Here is a 21884-nt window from a genome sequence, read left to right as displayed (position 1 = left end):
TTTATGCTCATATCTACCTTAAGAAGCATATATATATAACAATAATATTCGACATATAAAAGTTTAATGGGAACTAAAATCATTTTCTTAAATTTTATGAGGATGAGTCCATTATTATCTAACCCCCTAATAAGATGCCCTTTAGACAACGAATTCAACGCTCATTACTACAAAATTCTACATACACAAGTTTCGTGCGAGCCAAAATCTCCCTATCAAATTTTATAAGGATCGATCCTTATTGAAAGTAAGAATATCGGTTCACGTTTTCTCCTATCCCTATTATAATGCCCCCTTCAGAAAATAACTTTATCGCTAGGAGATGTATCAATAGCGGTGAAATTCAACACAAACATGTTTAATGAGAACTTAAATTTATGCTCATATCTGCTCATAACATATATATATAAAGCAATAAAATTGGAGATAAAAAAGTTTTATAGGAAATAAAATCATTTTCATAAATTTAATGAAAATGGATTTATAATTGACCTTACCAAGGTCCCCTTCTGAAAATGAATTTTGGACTTATTACTGACCCAAAAATGTGAGTACATCAGTAAAATTCTACATAAACATGAATGATTTGATGGTGGGTATATAAGATTCGGCATGGCCGAATATAACACTCTTACTTGTTATAAGTTAATTTTGGACATTCAAGTAATTTTCTGAAGAGGACTTTGTATGGGAGCTAGGGTCAAATGGGGCCGATCATTATGAAATTTGGCAGGGTCATCAAGACATCTATAAAATTTAGTTGTGCCGTATTTTATCGATATATCTGTATATTTAACATAATGAGCTCAGAAGCCCTTTTCGGGGGGTTTTGTTCTATGGGGGCTAGGTGAAATAATGGACCGCTTTTAACCATTTTCAGTAGGCTTCGTCCTTGGGTCAAATAAAACGTGCGTGCCAAATTTCATCCAATTATCTTTAAACTTCCGACCTGTACCTTGCGCAAAAGGTTTACATGGACAGCCACCCAGACGGACGGACATAGCTTAATCGACTCAGAAAACGATTCTAAGCCGATTGGTATACTTTAAGGTGGGTCTAGGATGAATATTTTTGTATGTTACAAACATCAGCACAAATCCAATATACCCTCCCCACTAAAGTGGTGTAGGGTATAATTATTGCAGTGTACTAAAAATATTTTATTTAGCTGGACAAAATAAATTTTAGCTTGAAACTGGACAAGCATCAAATTTTACTAAAGAGGAAGCAATAGCGCTTTTGTTGGAATTGGGTCTCAGTCGAAATAAGTACTAAATATTAAGGAAAGCTCTGCATTAAAAAGGATACTATATATTACCATCATACAAGGCGATCCAGGAAAAACAAACTATCCTACCATCACCTATTACTGCTAATGATATGGAAGCTTGTATTCATATATCATCTTTGCTCGAAAACACAGCATCAAGAATTGTGTCAGACTTTTCAGAAGACCAACTAAGGAAAATTCATAACTGTGATGTTGTCTTAATGTGTAAGTGGAGATGTGACGGTTTATCAGCACTTCCAGAATACAAATAAGCTTGTGGAAGTCGGACATTAGCAGACTACAAAAGTGTATTTATGTCATCATTAGTGCCATTACGAATTCGTTCATATTCCCTTAATCCATCATCGTCAAGCATCGGAAATTCATTTCAAGATATATGGATCAATACAACTCCGGGTTCAAAAAATTTAGTGGAATATTTGAAAGATGAAATAAATGCACTGGAGCCCACTTGCATAAAAATAAAGGAATTCTCTATTAACGTATCATTTCAGCTAAGCTTAAGGTCAGCAATGTCATAACAGAAACTTCTTCCTTCTGGAGATGCTCAATATCTAATGAGAAAAAGTCGCAAATCTCAAATATAAACATAGGCAGAAGTATTAATGAAGAAGTCCTGTCTTTCGGAATTTCACCACTTCATGCCAGAATACGATTTTTGGATTACTTTTTACACATAGCATACGACCTTAAATATAGAAGTGTGCCAGAGAATCTTACTAAATCAACAAAAAACAAGTAGGAAAGTATAGTCGGGCATGGCCTACCATATAATACCATACACCATGAGTATATTTTTAAAATTTTAATTTTTTTAAGAATTAAGCAATTTATTGATAAAAAAAAACTAAAATTTCTAAATGAGGCTCTATATGGGTCAAATATGGGCCGATCCTCGGTAAATTTGGGAAAAGGGTATATTTTTAAATAACAGTTAGATTTGTTGAGTTTCATTGCGATACAAATGGTTACAAGTCAATTTTAGACGTTTAAGACATTTTATGAAGGGGGATTTGTATGGGGGCTAGGGTCAAATAAGGGCCGATCCTTACGAAAATCTGCAGTGTCATTTATACTTATATAGAACTTATATAGAACTTTTGTGCCAATTTTCAGAGAGATAATAGAATATTTGACGTAATTATGGCATAAAAAGTTCAAATCGGGATGTACGGTAGTATGGGGGCTAGGTGAAATAATGGACCGACTTCAACCATTTTCAATTCGTCCCTGTGTCAAAAAACATGCTGGGTCCAAATTTCATCAAATTATCTTGAAAATTGCGGCCTGTACCTTGCGAACAAGGTTTACATGGACAGCCAGCCGGACGGACGGACATGTCTTAATCGACTCAAAAAATGATTCTTAATCGATCGGTATACTTTAAGGTGGGTATTGGACCAATATTTTTGTCCAATACCCTCCTTAAATGAATAGTAAACATAAAATTAATGGAAAACTATTTGGGGAATATACATCTGAAATTTCTAAATTACTTGTATCTCTGTATTCATGGAGGGAACTAACACCAACAGTGCACAAAGTATTGTGTCATGGTCAAATAATAATTGAATCGAATATTCTTCCGGTTGGAGAGTTAACAGAAGAAGCCCAGGAAGCGAGGAATCGAGATTTTAAGCATATTCAACAATTCAGCTCAAGAAAATGCTCCAGGCAATCACAGAATGAAGATATTTTTAATAGTTTACTTCTATCTTCTGATCCTGTTCTTTCAACTAAGTGAAAAAGATGGATTTGTTATGAAGCTCTATCATTTCAAAACAAGGAAGATTTAAAGGACTTATATTACCTTCTGGATATGTATACCGATATGACAGATTATTTTATAGAAAATAAGTAGTGTTAGGAATTAACTATATAAGTAGGTTGTAAGAATTAAGTGTATTATGTTTAAGATAAACAGTTCAAATAAAAAAGCTATTATACTAACTGATGATATTTTATTAAATTGTGTTTCATATTTCGGTGGGCGGGAAAGGTGGTTTGTGTGGTTTGTGATGTGGGGTGGTGTTGTTGTGAGTGGCTCATAAAAAAATATAATTTTTTTATTGTATGTACAATGTTAGAGTCTTTAATAAAATAAGTAACTAAATAATTTTTAAAAATTGTCCAAATATTTTATTCAACACCAAATGTATGTTCTGTCATACCTAATACTAAAATATGAAAAAGATGAAATTAAAGGACACAGGTTTAAATGAACATATTTTGAATGTAATTGAGATATTGGCTTGAAATTTTTTGTAAAGGGTCGAGAATTTCCATATCTAACTAAAAAAAGATATTAAGGGATAAATATGGACTAAATTGTTGTAGCTATCTGCGATCCTATTAAAATTTAAATATAAATCATAGTTTTAGAAATGAAACAAATATGTAATATATGACAAAATCTTTATTTATGAACAAAACTCAATGACATTTTCAACGCTTGTTAAATTTGTCATTTCAAATAAGAAAATGCAAAAAAAAATTGAAATGGTCAAAGGACATCCCGCAATTCCCAAAAATAGGAATGAAAATCCCAAAAATGGGATTTTTTACTTTTTTGCCCGTAGGGTCCAAATTTCTTTCAGGGCTGGGAAAATACTTTTAGAGTAAATATAAAACATATTGAGGTTTCCAAAACTGCTTTCAGTTTTCTGATCCCAGCTTTGAATTTTAGAACATGTCTCCAAAAGTTGAAGTTTTGATAAAAAAAATAGGTTATATTCGGAAGGACGCAGTGGCAACATTTTCAAAAAATAGGACAACTTTTTTACGCAAAGGCGTTCTGCGTAGAGACACCTTTTAGAAAACTATAAAATTGTTATATGTTCTTAAAGATTTTTTTTTTTAATAAAAGAGTTAAGACACATTTTTGGCAAAAAAAAAACGGCAAAAATCTAAAATTTTTTGGAATTTTTAAATTAAAAAACGTATATTTTTGGATCTATAAATGATATTGATCTGAAATTTTTTGTATATTGTATATTATTGGAAATTTTGTAACAAGAAAAAAATGAGTCCATTTGGTCCAAAATTTCGCCCGCTATTCAAAAAAGGCGGACCAAGGTATGGTAAATTTTGTATCACTAAATTTTTAAATGCATATAACTCGGATATTGTAAGAGATATGTAGTATGTCCAAGCATGTTTCCTTGTATTTGGGTGAAAAACAAATGGCACGAGTTTAAAAATTTTACATGTCGTAGGTACCCTACTTTGAGCCGCCACAGCGCCGTCCCTGGGGCATCTGCAGGGTTCATCTTCAAAACTCAAACTCGAATACTCCTTGGCTACGCTCACGCCAAATTTTGTACCGATCGTATCAGCCGTTTAGAAATGCCAATTTTTTTTCCGGAGAAAATAAAACTTCAAAATGTTTGATTTGTCAAAAAATTGTAAAAGGAAAGGAGAACAAGTAAGAGTGCTATATTCGTCTATGCCGAGTCTTGTATACCCTACACCATAGTATATTTAAAATATATTTGTTTTATAAAATTTAAATTTATTTCATTTTCCCGATTATATCCAAACATCCAAATATACGAACTGAATCCACAAAGAACAAAAAACCCAACTCAATGAAGCCAATATACACCCAAACATATGAAACAAAGTCCACATTCAAACATCCACACATGTACATCTTTTTATACCCTCCACCACTATCAGTGGTGATAGAGGATATATATCAGTTTGTCATTCGGTTTGTAACACTAAGAAATATCCATCTAAGACCCAAAAAGTATATATATTCTTGATCCTTATGAAATTCTGATCAAGATATGTCCGTCTGTCTGTCTGTATAAAACACGCTCACGTTAAAACGAAGCAATAGAACTCCACAAAATTCACTCAAAATATTCATTGTTATTCCAAGCAGTTTGGTATTGAAAATCAGCAAGATCAGTGAAATAGTTTCAGATTTATGAGTAAAAATTTAAGACAACCTCGAAAAAATGACGATTTTTCACACATTTATTTGTATTTTTACAAAAACTACTGCAGATAAATTGATGAATTTTGTCAGAGATACATCTATTGATGCCAGAATTAACATTGTTAAAAATCGTTTCTTAATTTCATATACCTCCCATACAAATGTACATATTCTCGGAAAATGTGTTTATTGTTAATAACTTGCGTTACAATATCGATATCTTCACAAAATTTTACAAATTAATGTTTTACGTCAATACAATTCAGATCAAGAAAAAATTTTTTCTATCGGTTCACAATTGGTCATAGCTCCTATACAAGGTCCCCTCCCGAAAATCACTTAAACGCTCAAAACTCATTACCTAATTAAGATATTTATACAAAATTTGATACAAATATTACTTTTATATACATAAATGTTACCGTAAAATTTTTTCTTATTTTCACAAATATTTCACCAAATAAAAAATTATTAATAAAAAAAGCAGCTGGTGGAGGGTATTTAAGATTCGGCACGGCCGAATATAGCACTCTAACTTGTTTCAATTCACAGTGTTGTTACATATCAAAGCATGAAAAAAATTATTTTTGATGAAATTTTCAGAGGTTGTCTCGGTTTTTTGTTTATATCTCCGTTATTTATGGACCGATTTTGCTGAAATAAATAGCGATCTTTTCGAATGCATGTCTAACAAAACTAACTTTAAAAACTGATTTCAACAGACGGACATAGCTTAATCGACTCCGTTATCTATAAGGATCCAGAATATATATAATTTATAAGGTCGGAAAATTATATTACAGCAATTACAAACGGAATGACCAACTAATATATACGCTTCTGACGAAAGAGAAGGATATAGAAATAATTTCACTTAATGTTATAACATATAAAATGTGCCGATACTATCACAGGGCACTTTTATCCAAAAATTTTTTGGAATATATGTTTTCCGCTTTAGGAATTTTGATAACTGTATACAGAAAAATACATAACTGGTAACAGTTGTATGATAAATAACATCTAAAGCAGGATCAACGGGGGAATAGAATGGAAGACAAAATGACGAACGTACAAAAGCAAACACTTAAACCTTTTTGGATATAAATAATTGCTAAGCATTATAACAATTGAGAACGTTTATTTCTCTGAAAAAAATACAGATACTATTTGAACACTCTTCTTCATATTGCATCTTGTTTAAACTTTAAACATATTGAGACCGATTATTTCTCTGATAGTAAAGCAGATATTGGCACACATTCGAACACACTTGTGCAGCTCCGCCCATGTTTTCAAAATATTCGCATTGCATATTGTTTTTACCCATATTTGAACATGATTTAAATACTTATTTCAGCGCACAAATCATAAAAAAACTATTCGATTAGTTGACTCGTATCAGAAAAATATGTTTGTACGCACAACAAGCCACAAACAAAAATACCAACATCTGCATTAATGATGTTTGCATTTTTTCTTGTTTTTATACCCACCATCAAAAAAGAGGGTATTGATTTTATCACACATCGAAATATTAGTCATAGACCCATAAAAGTATTTATATTCCGGGTCCTTAGACAGTTGAAATTTTGCATAGATATTTCCTATTGCTAAGGTTTGTTTGGTATTGAAAATGGTCTATATCGGTCCACTTTTTTGGATAACCCCCATACAAGTGGACCTCCAGAAAACAGCTTTAACGGGTATAACTGCTTTAGAAGTACGTGTATAGCAATGAAATTCCACACAAATAAATATTATATGAAGCAAAACCTTTCTACAAAATTTTTTGAGGACCAGTCCATAATTGACCCTACCATCCATATAAGGTCCCCTTCAACAAATGACTTTAACATCCATTACTAGCACAAAAATGCGAATATAGCGATGAAATTCGGTATAAGTAAGTTTCTAACGAAGCAAAACCTTTTAGCCAGTTCTTTTAAAGATCAGCCCATAAATGACCCTACCCCCATATAAGATCGCCTTCAAAAAATGACTTTAACATAAATTACTGGCCCAAAAATGCGAGTATAGCGATGAAATTCGGTATAAGTAAGTTTCTTACGAACCAAAACCTTTTAGCCTTTTCTTTTAAAGATCGGCCCATAAATGACCCTACCCCCCATATAAGGTCCCCTTCGGAAAATTACTTTTACACTCATTACTGGCCTAAAAATTCGAGTATAGTGTTGAAATTCGGTATAAGTAAGTTTGTTACTAACCAAAATCTTTTAATCAATTTTTTTAGGATCGGCCCATAATGACCCTACCACCCATTTAAGGTCCCATTCAAAAAATGACTTTAACACTCATTACTGGCCCAAAAATGCCTGTATAGCAATAAAATTCGGTACAAGTAAGTTTATTACGTACATAAACCTTTTTAAGCAATTTTTTAAGATAGGCTCACAAATGACCCTACCCCCCATATAATGTCCCCTTCAAAAAATGACTTTAACACTAATTACTGGCCCAACAATGCGAGTATAGCGATGGTATAAGTAAGTTTCTTACGAACCAAAACCTGTAAACCAATTTTTTTTTTAGGATCGGGCCATAAATGGCCCTACCCCCCACATAAGGCCCCCTTTATAAAATGACTTTAACACTCACTACTGGCCTAAAAATTCGAGTGTAGCGATGGAATTCTGTACAGGTAAGATTCTTACGAATCAAAACCTCTCTACCGATTTTTTAACCATTTTTTTAAGGATCGGACCATTCTGAAAATGACTTTAACGCTCATTACTGGCTAAAATATACGAATATAGCAATAAAATTTTACATAATTAAGTTCCTTGCGAACCAAAATCTCTTAACCGACATTTATGTGGATATGACCATTATTAACCAAACTTCCCCTATTGGCTTCACTTCAGGAAATGGCTTTAACGCTCATTAATATCTTTAAAATACGAGTGAAGCGATAAAATGCGTCACACGTAACTTTCTTACTAGCCAAAACGCTCATTACTTAAAATGTACGAGTATAGCAATAAAATGTGATGCAAATATGTTAAAATTATCCTACCAATTTGTATGTGGATCGGTCATAATTTACCCCAAAATCAAAAAATTACTTAAACGATCACTACTGGCTTAAAAATATGAGTTATGAATTACGGTTATGAAATTCGCTCCAAATTTCATGCGGAATGTGTCGGTTATTCACCATATCCCCCATATAAGCCCCCATTATAAAATTAAATTAACGTTGGCATAACAATGCGAGTACTGTGATGATATTCAATGAAAACAAGTTTTAAATAAACCAAAATCAGTCAACAAAAAGTTATGAGATTAACTTTAGAAAATTTGCTGAAGTAAATTACTAGTACAGGGCTGAAAATCGACATAAAAAAGTTTATACTTAATAACATAATTCTTCATTCCGAATTAAATCAGGACTGATCTATAAATGACCCTAGCCCCTATAAAAGGTTCCCTTCAGGAACGAGTTTTGGTTATTAAAATAAGAGTTTTAAATATTTAAAATATGAGTATTGCTCGGTCCATAATTGACTTAAGCCATATTCCAAATATCACAAATATCAGATGTTATGTTTTATAATGCTTCCCAACATATTTCTAGTCTATCGATGCTTCCCAACATATTTCTAGTCTATCGGACCGCTTACAAAAAAGTCCCCTTTTAGTTATTTTTTTCAATTTTACAGTATTTCTTAAACAAAATGTATAATATATTGTATCATTCGAAAGATTTTTTATTTCGGATTTTTATATTAGATATTTTTAACAAAAAAAAAAAAAATTAAAACAAAAAATAATAATTCCAAATACCTTATCTTATTTGGTCCACCTCACAAACGGTAACTAGACTGGGAATCATCATAAAACAAAGCAAGGTTAATTTTGAAAGGGGTAAAAAAAAAACGTTTTTGCTTTCCATACAAAGTGATTCGATCTAATGTATAGATAATCAATTTATGATAAAATATACATAGGGTCAAATGTAGCCCATTACTAAAATCACCTGTAACATTCAGACTTCACAAAACTAAGTTGTGCCGATTTTGGTAGAGATTCACGGACTTTGAACATAATTGTGGTAGTATGGGGGCTAGGTGAAATAATGACCCAATTTTAATAATTTTCAATAGGCTTCGTCCTTGGATCAAAAGAAACGTTTTAATCAAATATCATCAAATTATCTTGAAAATTGCAATTTGTAGTTTGATTACAAGATTAAGGCGAACATAGCTAAATCGATTCAGAAAATGATTCTGGGAGGATTCGTATAGATTTATTAAGGTGGGTATGAATTTAGCATTTCAATGCGTTACATACTTACATCATCACAAACCTAATATAGCCTCCACACGAAAGTTGTGTAGGGTACAATAGAAATAAAATTTGCGTATTTTGATCCCTGCATGGTGTCCTGTTTGGTCCAAATGGGATAAAATTTTATATGGGCGTAGCCAACGAATATAAAAGTTTAATTAATTCTTAGATACTAGTTCTTAAAATATTGCATATGATGCAAATTTAAATGAGTTACTTTTGTTCTTTTTACTCCCATTTGAATGATGTTAGTTATTGAAATAATAATTAATGGCAAAGTGGGTTTAATCGTTCTTAAAATTATTCATATCAGAATACCAATACATACTTGTTCATTAGGATCCATTGATTCGGGTACTACATCAGGGTTTTTTTCATCATCATTACTTTCCAGTTCTTTACTTCCCGCACTCTTTTCACTTGGTCCAGGAGATCCATTTCTTGAATCTTGATCATTAGGAAATTCTTTTTGTCTTCGTCGGGAACTATTACATGGCACTCGTAATGCTAAAATAACAGCCAATCCTGCCACTAAAACCACTAGTGTTAATCCAACTGTTAGTGAAATCATCGGAGAAACTAAAAGATCAGATCTTGATTTATCACCTATAAAGAAAATGGCAATTATGGCTAAATAATATACTTATTAAAATAAATACATCCATAAGGATGTATTTAAATAATTTATTTTTAAATGTCTGAAATACAGACCGAAATCTTCGTTTTCGGCGAAATTTTCACTGTAAACCATTTCTTTTTCATTAATTTTTATTCACCATATTTATAAGCCAACAACAAATAAAATGCTGAAAACCTATATTTTTACGATATTGGTCAACATTTTCTGCAATTCTGTGAAATTAATTAGCTAAGAAAAAGCAAACATTTTAAATACCTTTTTTTATACCCTTCACCTTCGTGAGAAGGGTACATATAAGTTTGTCATTCCGTTTGTAATTTCTATAATATAATTTTCCGACCCTATAAATTATATATATTCTGGATCCTTATAGATAGCGGAGTCGTTTAAGCCATGTCCGTCTGTCTGTCTGTCCGTCTGTCTGTTGAAATCAGTTTTTAGAGGACCCCAGATATCGGCGAGATCCGAATCTTCAATAATTCTATTAGACATGCTTTCGAGAAGATCGCTATTTAAAATCAGCAAAATTGGTCGGTAAATAACGGAGATGAGCAAAAATACGAGACAACCTCTGAAAATTTTATCAAAAAATTTTTATAAAAGCAACAACAACACTGTATATAGAAAAAGGTGTACAAACAAAAACAAAATCTACGTCTCGTCAATGTTTACCAGCAATGAATACGAAAGTGTTGTTGTTTTACTCTTGCTTGTATACTATAAAGAACAACAACAACGTATTGCTAAGGTTAAGCGCATATAAGTGTATAGAAAACACACTGTCTATAGCTAAGCGCATTTACAAAAACAAAAGAGTACTAAGCGCATAAGGCTTGGGCACCCTTGGTTTGGATGCTGTTGGCGTCATTGCGTTGTTATTTTTGTTTTTGTTTTTATGTGTTTTTCTTTATGTATGTTTAGATGCCTTGTGTATTTTGTGTTTTATTTCGTTTAGCGTTGTTGTTGTTGCTGTTCTTTTTGTTTAGCTTTTGATGTAATAATAATGTAGACGGGAAAAAAATTAAAATTTATAAAAGATGTTTAAAATACACTATGGTGAAGGGTATATAAGATTCGGCACAGCCGAATATAGCACTCTTACTTGTTTTTATTTTAAAGTACTTAGTAAAAGTAAATCAACACATTTCACATTTTTAAGGCTGCAACTTTTGTTTCTATTTGTGTCTTATTATCTTTCTTGCTAATTATGTATGAAAAGCAAAAAGAGGTGTATGTAAGTAAGTATGTATGTATGTATGTATGTATGTATGTATGTATGTATGTATGTATGTATGTATGTATGTATGTATGTATGTATGTATGTATGTATGTAGTATGTATAAGTAGGTATTTATTGTACAGGAATTGATTTTATAAGTAGGTCTTTATTTGTTCCTTTAAATTTCTAAGAATTTGCTTGTGTTTTTTTACATGTTTACCCTTTCGCACGTGCGCAAATGGAATACTTATAGTAACCCTTCAAACATTTAGAAGACAAAACTATTGCGCATCACCCCAGACGCCACGTCTGGGGCATTTTACAAAAACATTGATTTCTACACTGAAAAAATCCATGCCTAATATATACGAAAAATGTCGTACATTGTACGAATCGTTCGTTGTTTCGCACCACGAAATTCTTTCGTAATATATACGAATTGTACGTATTGTAAAGGGAATTTTGAATAAATATGGTAAAATTTACGAAATATTAATTTATTCTAACATTTTTGTTCATTTTAAAATAAATTTTCTAATTTTAGTTCAAAATTATTCTCCACACGAATTTTCAATTTTTTTATGAAAATAATTCGAGAATAATATTATACTTTTTCTTAAATTTTATAAAAATGTTATATTTTTATTTAATCATAATATAATTAATATCATTATGTTTAATTTCGCTAAAATTTAAGAAAAAAATATTTGAAAGGTTTTCGTACTTTCGTAAAAATAGAAAAGGGTTTTATTAAATAATATTTCGTATTATACACGAAATTTTTGTAAATATTACGAAAATAGAAGTTACGAAATTGTTTTCGTAAAGTTGAGCATGGATTATTTTCAGTGTAGTTTTCCCATTCTGGAAGTATACTTTTGGGTTACTTCCGGATGATAGTAAGAAGAGTACAAAAACAAAAGATATAATACTCCATTTTTTAGCGTGAACGCGAAAAAAATAAAAATAAATAAGGCAGAAATTTGGCCAAGTTCAGTGATGTTTTGGGTTTTGTCCAGTCATGTTCTATTTTAATTATTCATTGTAAAATTAAATGAGTTATACCCCATTTACACATACACAAAATCTAGTACTTAAGAGATTTCGAGCCAAATCTATTTGATTTTAATTAGATTTCCCATACAAAACAAAATCTACTTCGTAACTAGATTTCGTTAAAATCTACTCAAAATCTAGTTGTTTTTAGTAATTCAACTCTGTTTTTTCCTAAATAATACTAAAAAATACGACGCTGCACAAGAAAAAAGAGAAAAATAAAAGAAACAAAAAAATTAAAATTTTTTTTTATTAAATTATTTTTTTTATTAAAAATAAAATTTTAATAAATATCGTATTTCTTTTTCTAATTTTTCAATTAAACACAATTTCAAGAAATGTTAGCAATAATGAAATTTTCTTAAATGTCAAAAATAGTAAGAGATTTTAAATGAAATCTAGTTGATTTCGGTCATGTTTTGATTATTGAATTTCATATTCATAGAAAAATAGTGTCGTGTTAAAAGTCAACTGTTAAAAAACATTTAAGAAGGTTTTGTTAATTGGTGAAATTTATTAAATATATGCCAAAAAGTAATTATCTTCAAGGATTGTATAAATAGATTAAAAAGTAAGTTGTCATATTTTACATTAAAATACTATTTTAGGAAAAAGTTAACAACTCTAAACGGCTTCCATTTCCATTATTTTTAAACGAAGTCTAATATGTTTAATTAAAAATTTTTTATATTAAATTTCGTCTTTCTCTTAATTGGTTTAGGAGTTATAAGCATTTAAAGACTTTTTCAAGTTGTACGTTCCGGCTTTCATTTGATGAACATAGCATTTTTAAACTATTTAGATTTATTTAGGTTAAATCTTAACATTCAATATTTTTTAAACTATTTGCGCGTTTATTTGTATTTCATTATCGTAACAAAAAAAAAATACATTAAAATTTTACTTAAGGTAGAATTACCCGAACGTTGTTGTCCACCTACCGTAACGTACCGTACCGTTACCACATTTGTGCACTTATAGAACATTTAAAAACGTTACGCTTGTCTTGGAAACAAACACAAAATAATTTAAGCTTTTAGGCGTTTTTTTAATATAAAGGTAAATTAATTAGCAATAACTTGCCCGTTTTGTTATTTCTTTAAGGTATTTAAAAAAAAGCAAAAATAAATTACATAAATACTCAATCAGTTCGAAAGAGTGATGGTTATTGAGAGGCACTTTCTTTAAAAGGTTAAGTAGAAAAGGTACCAAAATGAAAAAATATATATGTATAAGTAATAGCGTTTAACTCATCAAGCGTTTTTTTCCTGTTGTTTTTAAAATTATTTTCACCTTTTTTTAGAAAGTATTGAAAAATTTAAAGCTACCTTTACTTGCTCTTGCAAAATTGAAAGTATCGAGCTATACTTATAAATTGCATTAAAAACAAATCAATGATTTTAAAAATATAAATTTTTAAGGGAAAAAAGGGAATTTGTACCACAGTTCTATTCTACATACAAAAGTGCCATCACTGTTCTACAAATGTCACGTAAAAACGTTATAAAATTCTATTTTATACAGGTTGAAACGTTACGGCTACATTTCGGTAAGCATTGTCTTTCCTTAATCAAAAACGATCAGCTGACACGTTTTCTTACAGTTACAGTACGTTGCGCTTGGGCAAATGTACCTTTAAAGTATTTAAACGTTAGCTGGAATCATTATATTCAAATTAATACTACTGTTTTATACATAAATTATTTTTTGACTTGGGTCAGGTCACTTGACACGAAATTGCCCATATAAGATATTTAATATTAAAATCAAATATTTTAAAAACCACCTTTTTAAATACAATTTTATTAATTTTCTTATAGCTTTGAAATAGGTACTTTTTTGTTATTAACACCAGGTCTTTCAATGACCTTTATATGATACTAATATTCATAAGTTTTTAAAAATGTATAACTCTTTAATTAAAAGACAACAAACAAAAAATAGTATAGGATCATTAGGATATTTCTATCGTTAGTGACTGTAAATAACTATAAAATAATCCATGACTTAGTAATTTCAGATCTTTATAGACGGTTTAATTCCAAGTTATTTAAAAAAATGTTCATTAAAGGAAACGTTTTATTTAATTAATATACTTCTAACAGAATTAAAATATAAAAAAGGTTATATATGTCTTATTTCATCACGTTCCATTAAAAATGTCGATTATTTGCAGAAAATGTAAAAAATAGATCTGACCGTTTAAACTTTGGTGGTAAAGTATAACAGGTAATTTCAATAAATACAATATCAGTTATAACATTATTTTTGTTTATTTCATTAAAATATTAATGGGTTCCAAATTATAACTTTTACAATTTGATGGATTAATCATAAAATTTATGAAGTACAAAAATATTTTTGAGTCCAACGTTTTAATTTTTAATTTTTGGAAGTATACCCATCAACAGTTGGACGATTAATACAAATTTCCTTAAAATTATCTTATTATAAGGTAATAATTCTAAATTCTCGATACATATGTCCAAATATTATTTTTTTATATTAGTTGTTAAATCAATAACTATAAACTATAAAATTTCATTTTATTTAGATTTATTGTTTTATCTTGGTAAGTATACAAATAGAAGAAAAGAAAAGAATACTTTTCTTCTAGAAGAAGAGAAAATTCATCTTCTAGAAGATAAGATAGGAACACTTCCAGATGATACTAAGTAGTCACTTCAAGAAGTGACTTCCTACTCACATCTAGAACCAAGAGTCTACTTCCAAGAGTCATCTAGAAGTTTCTTCTGCGGGTCTTCCAGAAGTATTTTCCACGTTATTCTTAGACGTTCCCCAGCTCTGCATCAGTTCTTTCCGACTGGTGACAGGAATTCTTATACTTCCGCAACATCGTTGGCGAGCTTTAAGCACGTTTGGAAGTTTCATACGGGTAACTACCGCAATAGAAAATGTTTGTAGTGAAACGTATGAATATACATATGTATATGTATGTCCATTAAGTAAATGCATTTTTGTGTGACTGTATATGTATGTATTTTAAGTTCCTTTGTATTTCTAAGAATTTGGTTCAGGTTGTGCGCGAAAATGTTTATAAAAAACATCATATATGTACATTAGAGTGCTCCAAAAAAACTAAGTTACGAATTTTGAACACACCCCCCTAAAATTGTTCTAAAGGTTATAAAATTAGTCGTGCAAAAAATTAGGTCAATAGGACTACGTTAACTGGTGCCGCAACGGCTCTGAAGTTTGAAGATGCATTTACAAGGGGAAAATATGCAATTTTTTCAGTTTTCACAAAAGTTTTGTCATTAAACAATTTCTTTTTTATTGTCAAAGAATCGTAATGTACACAGAATTAGCATTACAAAAAGATAAAAAACACAAAAATTGGTTGAAAAATGTAAAAGTTATTAAAAATTCCCCAGGTCATTATCGTGTCTCAGAGCACTTGAATTCGAAATGTGATAAAAAATAAACATATTTTTGAAAATATTCTAATAAACAATTGTATTACTTAAAATACATCTGTAGTTACTTGAATATGAGTTTTTGTCCTTATAGAATAACGTAAACCGTTCTCAGCTATAGTCGAAAATTTTCGATATTTTTAACGGTCGTTTCAAAATTCAAATTTTAGTTTTTTTGATACTTTGTTAAAAAAATTTCAATATTTTTGGGAGAATTCATAGGGATTTATGGACAATAGATTAGGGAATAAAACAGTAAAAAATTAGGTCAATACCTCTTATAGTTTGCCTGTACCTGCAATTTGAATTCTGCGGATTTCGAGAAGAACCCATTTTTATGTAATATTTTGCAAAATTAGCCTTTTAATTATATTGTTGTGTATTTTAAATGGAACCTTTTGTAATAAATTTAAGTCCACATATTTCTAAATAAAAATCAAGAGTTTCATGCAATTTGGACGCCATTAACCCATAAACTTTAAAGGTCAAAAGTCAAATTTTGTAATATTTGCAATTTTTGAAGGAAACTAGTCGAAATTGTTTCTATTTTTAGGTAGATTATCATAAAACTTAAGAAATTTATTTACTAACAACCGATATTTACAACAATAGTGAAAAAAATAAATTAACCCTTAAACGGCCTTGGGGTCAAAATGATCCCGATGTTTTAAAAATATGCCAATTTGGACATATTTCAGTACAACCCATTTGCAATCCCTTCGCGACGGGTAGTCATCTTGACGCGATGCGAAGGCTTATGTGTGATGACCCAAGCAGGCCGTGCTAGTAGGGCTACCCATGGGGCTCATGACGAGCACATACTAAGAACTACCCTTCCCACCACTGGTAGCGTCTGTTTCTCCCCGATGGGGCGGCTACCAGTCCAAGTACTTGTCAAAAGATCTCTACTCATCCTTCGGATGTGTATCTTTTGACAGTATAGTCCGTTCGGGATCTTTAGATCCCTAAACTCCACGACGGTCCGTCTAAATCCACCAGCGTCTGTTCCCACATTGGGCGGTTTGGTGGTCTGCAAGCACATCATATGCAGAATCATATACTTGGCAGCAAGTATAAAATGCACACCGTTCTAATGTCCAATGTCCGACAAGAAACCGTGCCCCGCGTATCCGGTAAGGGGCCTAATAATCTCCGGAGACCCTACCTCCACGGCGAAGGCGACAGGCTGTGGAGAGTCGAGTGCTACTGCCACCCAGGTTAGTCCGGCGGAGACACCGGGTCGGGCATGTCTGAATGCTGCCGGCGCCAAACCCAAAACAAAAGCGTCTGCGGATTTAGGGAAGCCTGGATCCTGCAGTCGCAAAACAATAACAGCATCTGGCTCCAAAGCTGGATGCAGCAAAATAAGCAGCGAGGCACCCCTGGACGTCACCCCAAGTACCTCAAAAGCAGCTCAGGTCCGTATTGGCAAAATGCCGATAAAACCCCCTGTTTCGGGGACTACTAAGGCCACCAAAGCCAAGGGTGCAACCCCAGTGCCGGTTATGCACGAGGGAACTGCGAACAAGATTTCGAGTTCTCAAACGGCATCTCCCAATGCCACCACGGCGAATAGTAAGACCCCCAGGCATGTAACACCAGCAAGAAGGGTCTTCCTACAACGGCGCTCCGCCGCCAAAATTCTAGCGCGCTTAGCTGGCAAGCCAGTTAAGTCGCTAAGTAAAGAGGACAAGTCCTCTCTAGAATGGGCTAAGGGAAAATTGGCCGTTCTGGAGAAGAGTCCCCCCTCACGTGAAGTGGTTGAGAACCAATTCACGCGTGCTGTCATCGACAGGGGTGACATAGATGGCGCTATGTCTCCATCCAGATGGGACATAGTGCGAAAAAAGCTGATGGGGGTGTTCTGGGAAGTTCTTAAACAGAACCCTGGCCCCCCCCACAGTGTGAGGACGGCGGTTGGTTTTTACAACAGAGTGAAGCTAATGGCCTGTTCTAACGAGCGCTCAGCTTTGCTCCTGAAGCAGGCTGTGTCGCTGATAAAGGATCCGTGGGAAGGTGCTAAGCTGGATGTGGTCTCTGTGGACGAGATCCCACGAAGGCCAAAATCCACCGCCATAATTCCTGCGGAACCGCATAAAAAGGCAGCGATACTGGAGCTTCTACATGTTGGAAATCCGGATCTTCCAACTCAAGATTGGAAGGTCGTCAGGGTTTCTCAACCTGTAGGAAGCTCCAGAAGGATTGTTTGGATCCTGAACCAGGAATCTTTGGCGCCGCTTCGCGAGAAACAAGGGAAGGTCTACTACGGTTTCGAGTCGATCTTCCTTCGTGTCTACCGAGGCGATGACAAGAGACTATTGGAGCAGGATGATCCTGATCCTGACCAATCCGCTGCTTATATGTCTTGCGACGAGACTGACCTTTCGCTAAGTCAATCAACTTCTAAGTTGGTTAAGGAGGGGGAAGAGTCGGTTGACGAGGACGATCTCCTTGCCTCTGACAAGGAGGACGCCAACGTCACAGTGTTGCGTAAGGACAAAAAAGGAGATGGTGAGAGTAACCCAAATTAATCTCCACCACTCCAAAGCAGCCTCGGCAGCACTGCTCCTCCGAATGGGTGTAAGTGGGGAGGAGCTCGCCCTAGTCCAGGAACCCTGGATTCACCAAGAAAGGGTGAGTGGACTAGGCATGAAAAGCTTTAAGCTATTGTACGCAAAAGGATCTGGTAAGATTCGATCCTGTATAGTAGCCAAAAGCAGTCTCAACATCTTCATTCTTTCTGATTTCAGTGATGAAGACACCGTAGCAGCCATATGGGAGACCAGTGTAGGTGCTATATTGGTCATCTCGGCGTACATGGCTCACGATCACAGCGACCAGCCACCGAACAACCTGGTCTGCAGATCCATAGAGATGGCAAACTCAAAAAGCATGCCGATCATTATGGGGGCTGATGCCAACGCCCATCACACTGTCTGGGGAAGCTCGGACATAAACGCTAGAGGTGAGTCAATCTTTAACTTCATTCTAAGCAATAATCTTGATATTTTAAACTCGGGACCCGAACCGACCTTTATTGTTTCAAACAGAAGGGAAGTTCTTGATATTACGCTGGTTAGTTCTATGCATCATGATAGGATAAGGGGATGGAGAGTCTCAAGTGACTGCTTTTTCTCTGACCATCAGTACATCGATTTTGAAATCGTAGTTGGCAAAGTGGCCCCAAAGCCCTTTATAAACAGGAGATTGGGAAATGCAAATAGGGCTAATCACACGTTCACTCCAGGATATACCGATCATCGAAAACCGATCGGACATAGAAAACGCGGTTGAAACCATAAATCAAGCTTTCAAACACGCGACTTCACTGTCTTGCAAACAGAGTATGCACAAAGGCAGATGCAGGCCCCCATGGTGGTCTGCGAACATTGCGAAATCTCGAAAAGAGACGCGCAGACTGTTTAACGAGGCAAAGAAAACTGGAAACTGGATTTCTTACAAAACCTCGGTAAATCGTTTCAAGAACCTGGTAAGAAATGCAAAGCGGAAAACCTTTTGTAGCGGCGTGGAAGGTTCTTCTGAGACCAGTCGTCTGCGCAAAATCTTATCATCTACTCCTCTTGTCCCAAGTTTCATTCAGAAACCTTGTGGCAGTTGGACGACCAGCAGCCAAGAAACCTTAGAAGTTTTAATGGCCACTCATTTTCCAGGCTGTCAATCTCCGAAAAACGGGACTGACATGCAGTTTACAGATCTCCCAGCTGATACAGGAATATCCATAAATGAAGATAAGATCAACTGGGCGATAAACAGCTTCGACCCCTACAAATCACCTGACGGTATAATACCTGCGGATTTGCAACACAATGCTGTCCATCTTATGCCTTGGGTAACGCGGATATATGATGCCTGTTTAAAATGGGTCTTATATACCCGAACCGTGGACCAAGTGCACAGTGGTCTTCATTCCAAAAGGAGGAAAGACCTCTCATACGAAGCCAAAGGATTTTAGACCAATTAGTCTATCCTCCTTTCTTCTCAAAACTTTGGAAAGGATAATTGATCTGCATCTCAGAATACAAATCAAACCTGACCATCTATCAGCATCTCAACATGCCTACATGAAGGGAAAATCTGTTGAGACTGCATTACACTCGCTAGTTTGTCACATTGAAAAGACAATAGCGCAAGGGGAATATACACTTGTTGCCTTCTTGGACATCGAGGGGGCCTTCAACAATGTTAACCCTGGGTCAATAATAACGGCCTTAACTGGCATGGGTATAAACCAACCAATAACAGCTTTCATCAAGAGATTACTGACTCAACGAATCATTATCTCCGAAATGGGAACAGCAAATGTCACAGGCAAATCGCTGTACCCCACAAGGTGGAGTTCTATCTCCACTCCTGTGGAACCTAGCGTTGAACCCACTTCTCATAGATCTTAGATCTATGGGATTTAAGGTAATTGCATATGCAGACGACGTGTCTTTAGTAGTATCTGGCAAATATCTGGATACTTTATCGCAAAGGATGGAGATTGCACTCAAGACACTCAGTACGTGGAGCAACGTCAGTGGCCTTGGTGTAAATCCATCGAAAACGGAACTTATTCTCTTCACTAAGAAGTACAAGATACCCTCCTTCACTCTCCCACGACTGAATGGGATAGAATTGAAGTTATCGGATAGTGCTAAATATCTGGGAGTAATCCTAGATTCAAAACTATCATGGCGTTTGAACACTCAATCTAGAGTATCAAAAGCGGCTGCGGCCTTATACTCGTGTAAGAGAGCAATTGGCAAATCATGGGGCATAAACCCCAAGAATTCCAAATGGCTCTTCGACATGGTAGTCAAGCCCATACTCATGTACGGTGCACTTGTATGGTGGAAGTCTGTTCAAAAGGACTCACACCGCAAATATTTTGATGGAATCCTTCGTACATCAGCTCTGTTGATAACGGGGGCTCTCCGCACCACCCCATCAAAGGATCTCTTTTTGTCATGATGGGATGGTTTCCTATTGATCTAATGGACCAAGAGGTTGCCCTCAACGCGGCTATTAGGCTCAATACAATTTGTATGTGGCACATGATTCAGTCAGGTCACTCAACCATTCTCAATTGTCTAGGAGAGATTCCTGACAATATTGACTATTGCATCGCCAAACCGTCTTTTGATAGAAGCTTTTCGGTGAATATCCGACACGATCCAAATGTGATGGAAACAATCCTCACTGATGGCTCAAAATCAAACCATGGTGTTGGTGGTGGCTTTTACATAGTACATTCGGGAACGGAAGTATCATTCAAGCTTCCTGACCAATGTAGCGTCCTTCAGGCTGAACTATCAGCCATTAAAAGGGCTGCAAACTGGTTCAGGTTTTATCGAATAAACGGTGCTAATATTCGAATTTATACCGACAGCCAGGCAGCCCTTAAGGTTCTAAGTGGTGTCTACACGACGGCAAACTTAGTCCTAGAATGCCGGGCATCCCTTAACGAGATGGCGAAACATTCCACAATAGGACTGTATTGGATTCCAGGACATCAGCAAATTCCTGGTAATACCATCGCGGACTCTCTTGCCAAGTTAGGCTCTTCACTTGCAAGAGAGCATACCGACCCTTTTGTCGGTATACCGCTTTCAACCTGCAAACGCTCGATACGTGAAAAACTATATGAGCTTGCGCAATGCAGATGGTCGACTGAAGCCACCTGTAGACAGGCAAGGTTCATGTGGCCATCTTACGACCCACTAAGAACCCAAGCCCTTTTCTACATTTCGAGAGTTATTCTACGGAACTTAACGGCAGTGGTAACTGGCCACTGGCCTTTCGGACTCCATGCAAGAAGACTGAACTTACCCAGTAACGACTTCTGCAGGAGCTGCCAGGATGAAGAGGAAGAAGAGAGTATAACTCACTTCCTCTGTCATTGTCCTGCCCTAGCTGATCACAGAATGGGTCTGCTAGGTAGCTATTTTCTGCACGACCTAGCGGATCTATAGGAGGTTGAT

General features: G+C 34.4%; 2 protein-coding genes across 2 annotated transcripts in view; one reads left to right on the top strand and one right to left on the bottom strand.

Annotated features, from left to right (window-relative positions):
* The window catches only part of LOC124419400, a 245153-nt gene that overhangs the window by 95004 nt on the left and 128265 nt on the right, over window positions 1-21884 (bottom strand). Inside the window, exon 4 of the mRNA XM_046948633.1 lies at window positions 9877-10154. Coding sequence (XP_046804589.1) covers window positions 9877-10154 — 278 coding nt within the window. The remainder of the gene's footprint in view (window positions 1-9876; window positions 10155-21884) is intronic.
* On the top strand, window positions 16734-18870 carry LOC124419399. The gene is made up of 2 exons (XM_046948632.1): window positions 16734-18586; window positions 18651-18870. The coding sequence occupies exon 1, from the start codon at window positions 17001-17003 to the stop codon at window positions 18429-18431; it is 1431 nt and encodes a 476-aa protein (XP_046804588.1). The 5' UTR covers window positions 16734-17000; the 3' UTR covers window positions 18432-18586; window positions 18651-18870.

The sequence above is a fragment of the Lucilia cuprina genome, chromosome 4, assembly GCF_022045245.1.
Source record: "Lucilia cuprina isolate Lc7/37 chromosome 4, ASM2204524v1, whole genome shotgun sequence".
NCBI classification, from domain to species: domain Eukaryota; kingdom Metazoa; phylum Arthropoda; class Insecta; order Diptera; family Calliphoridae; genus Lucilia; species Lucilia cuprina.
The sequence above is the reverse complement of the archived record's forward strand: the minus strand, read 5'-3'. Positions and strand labels throughout refer to the sequence as shown.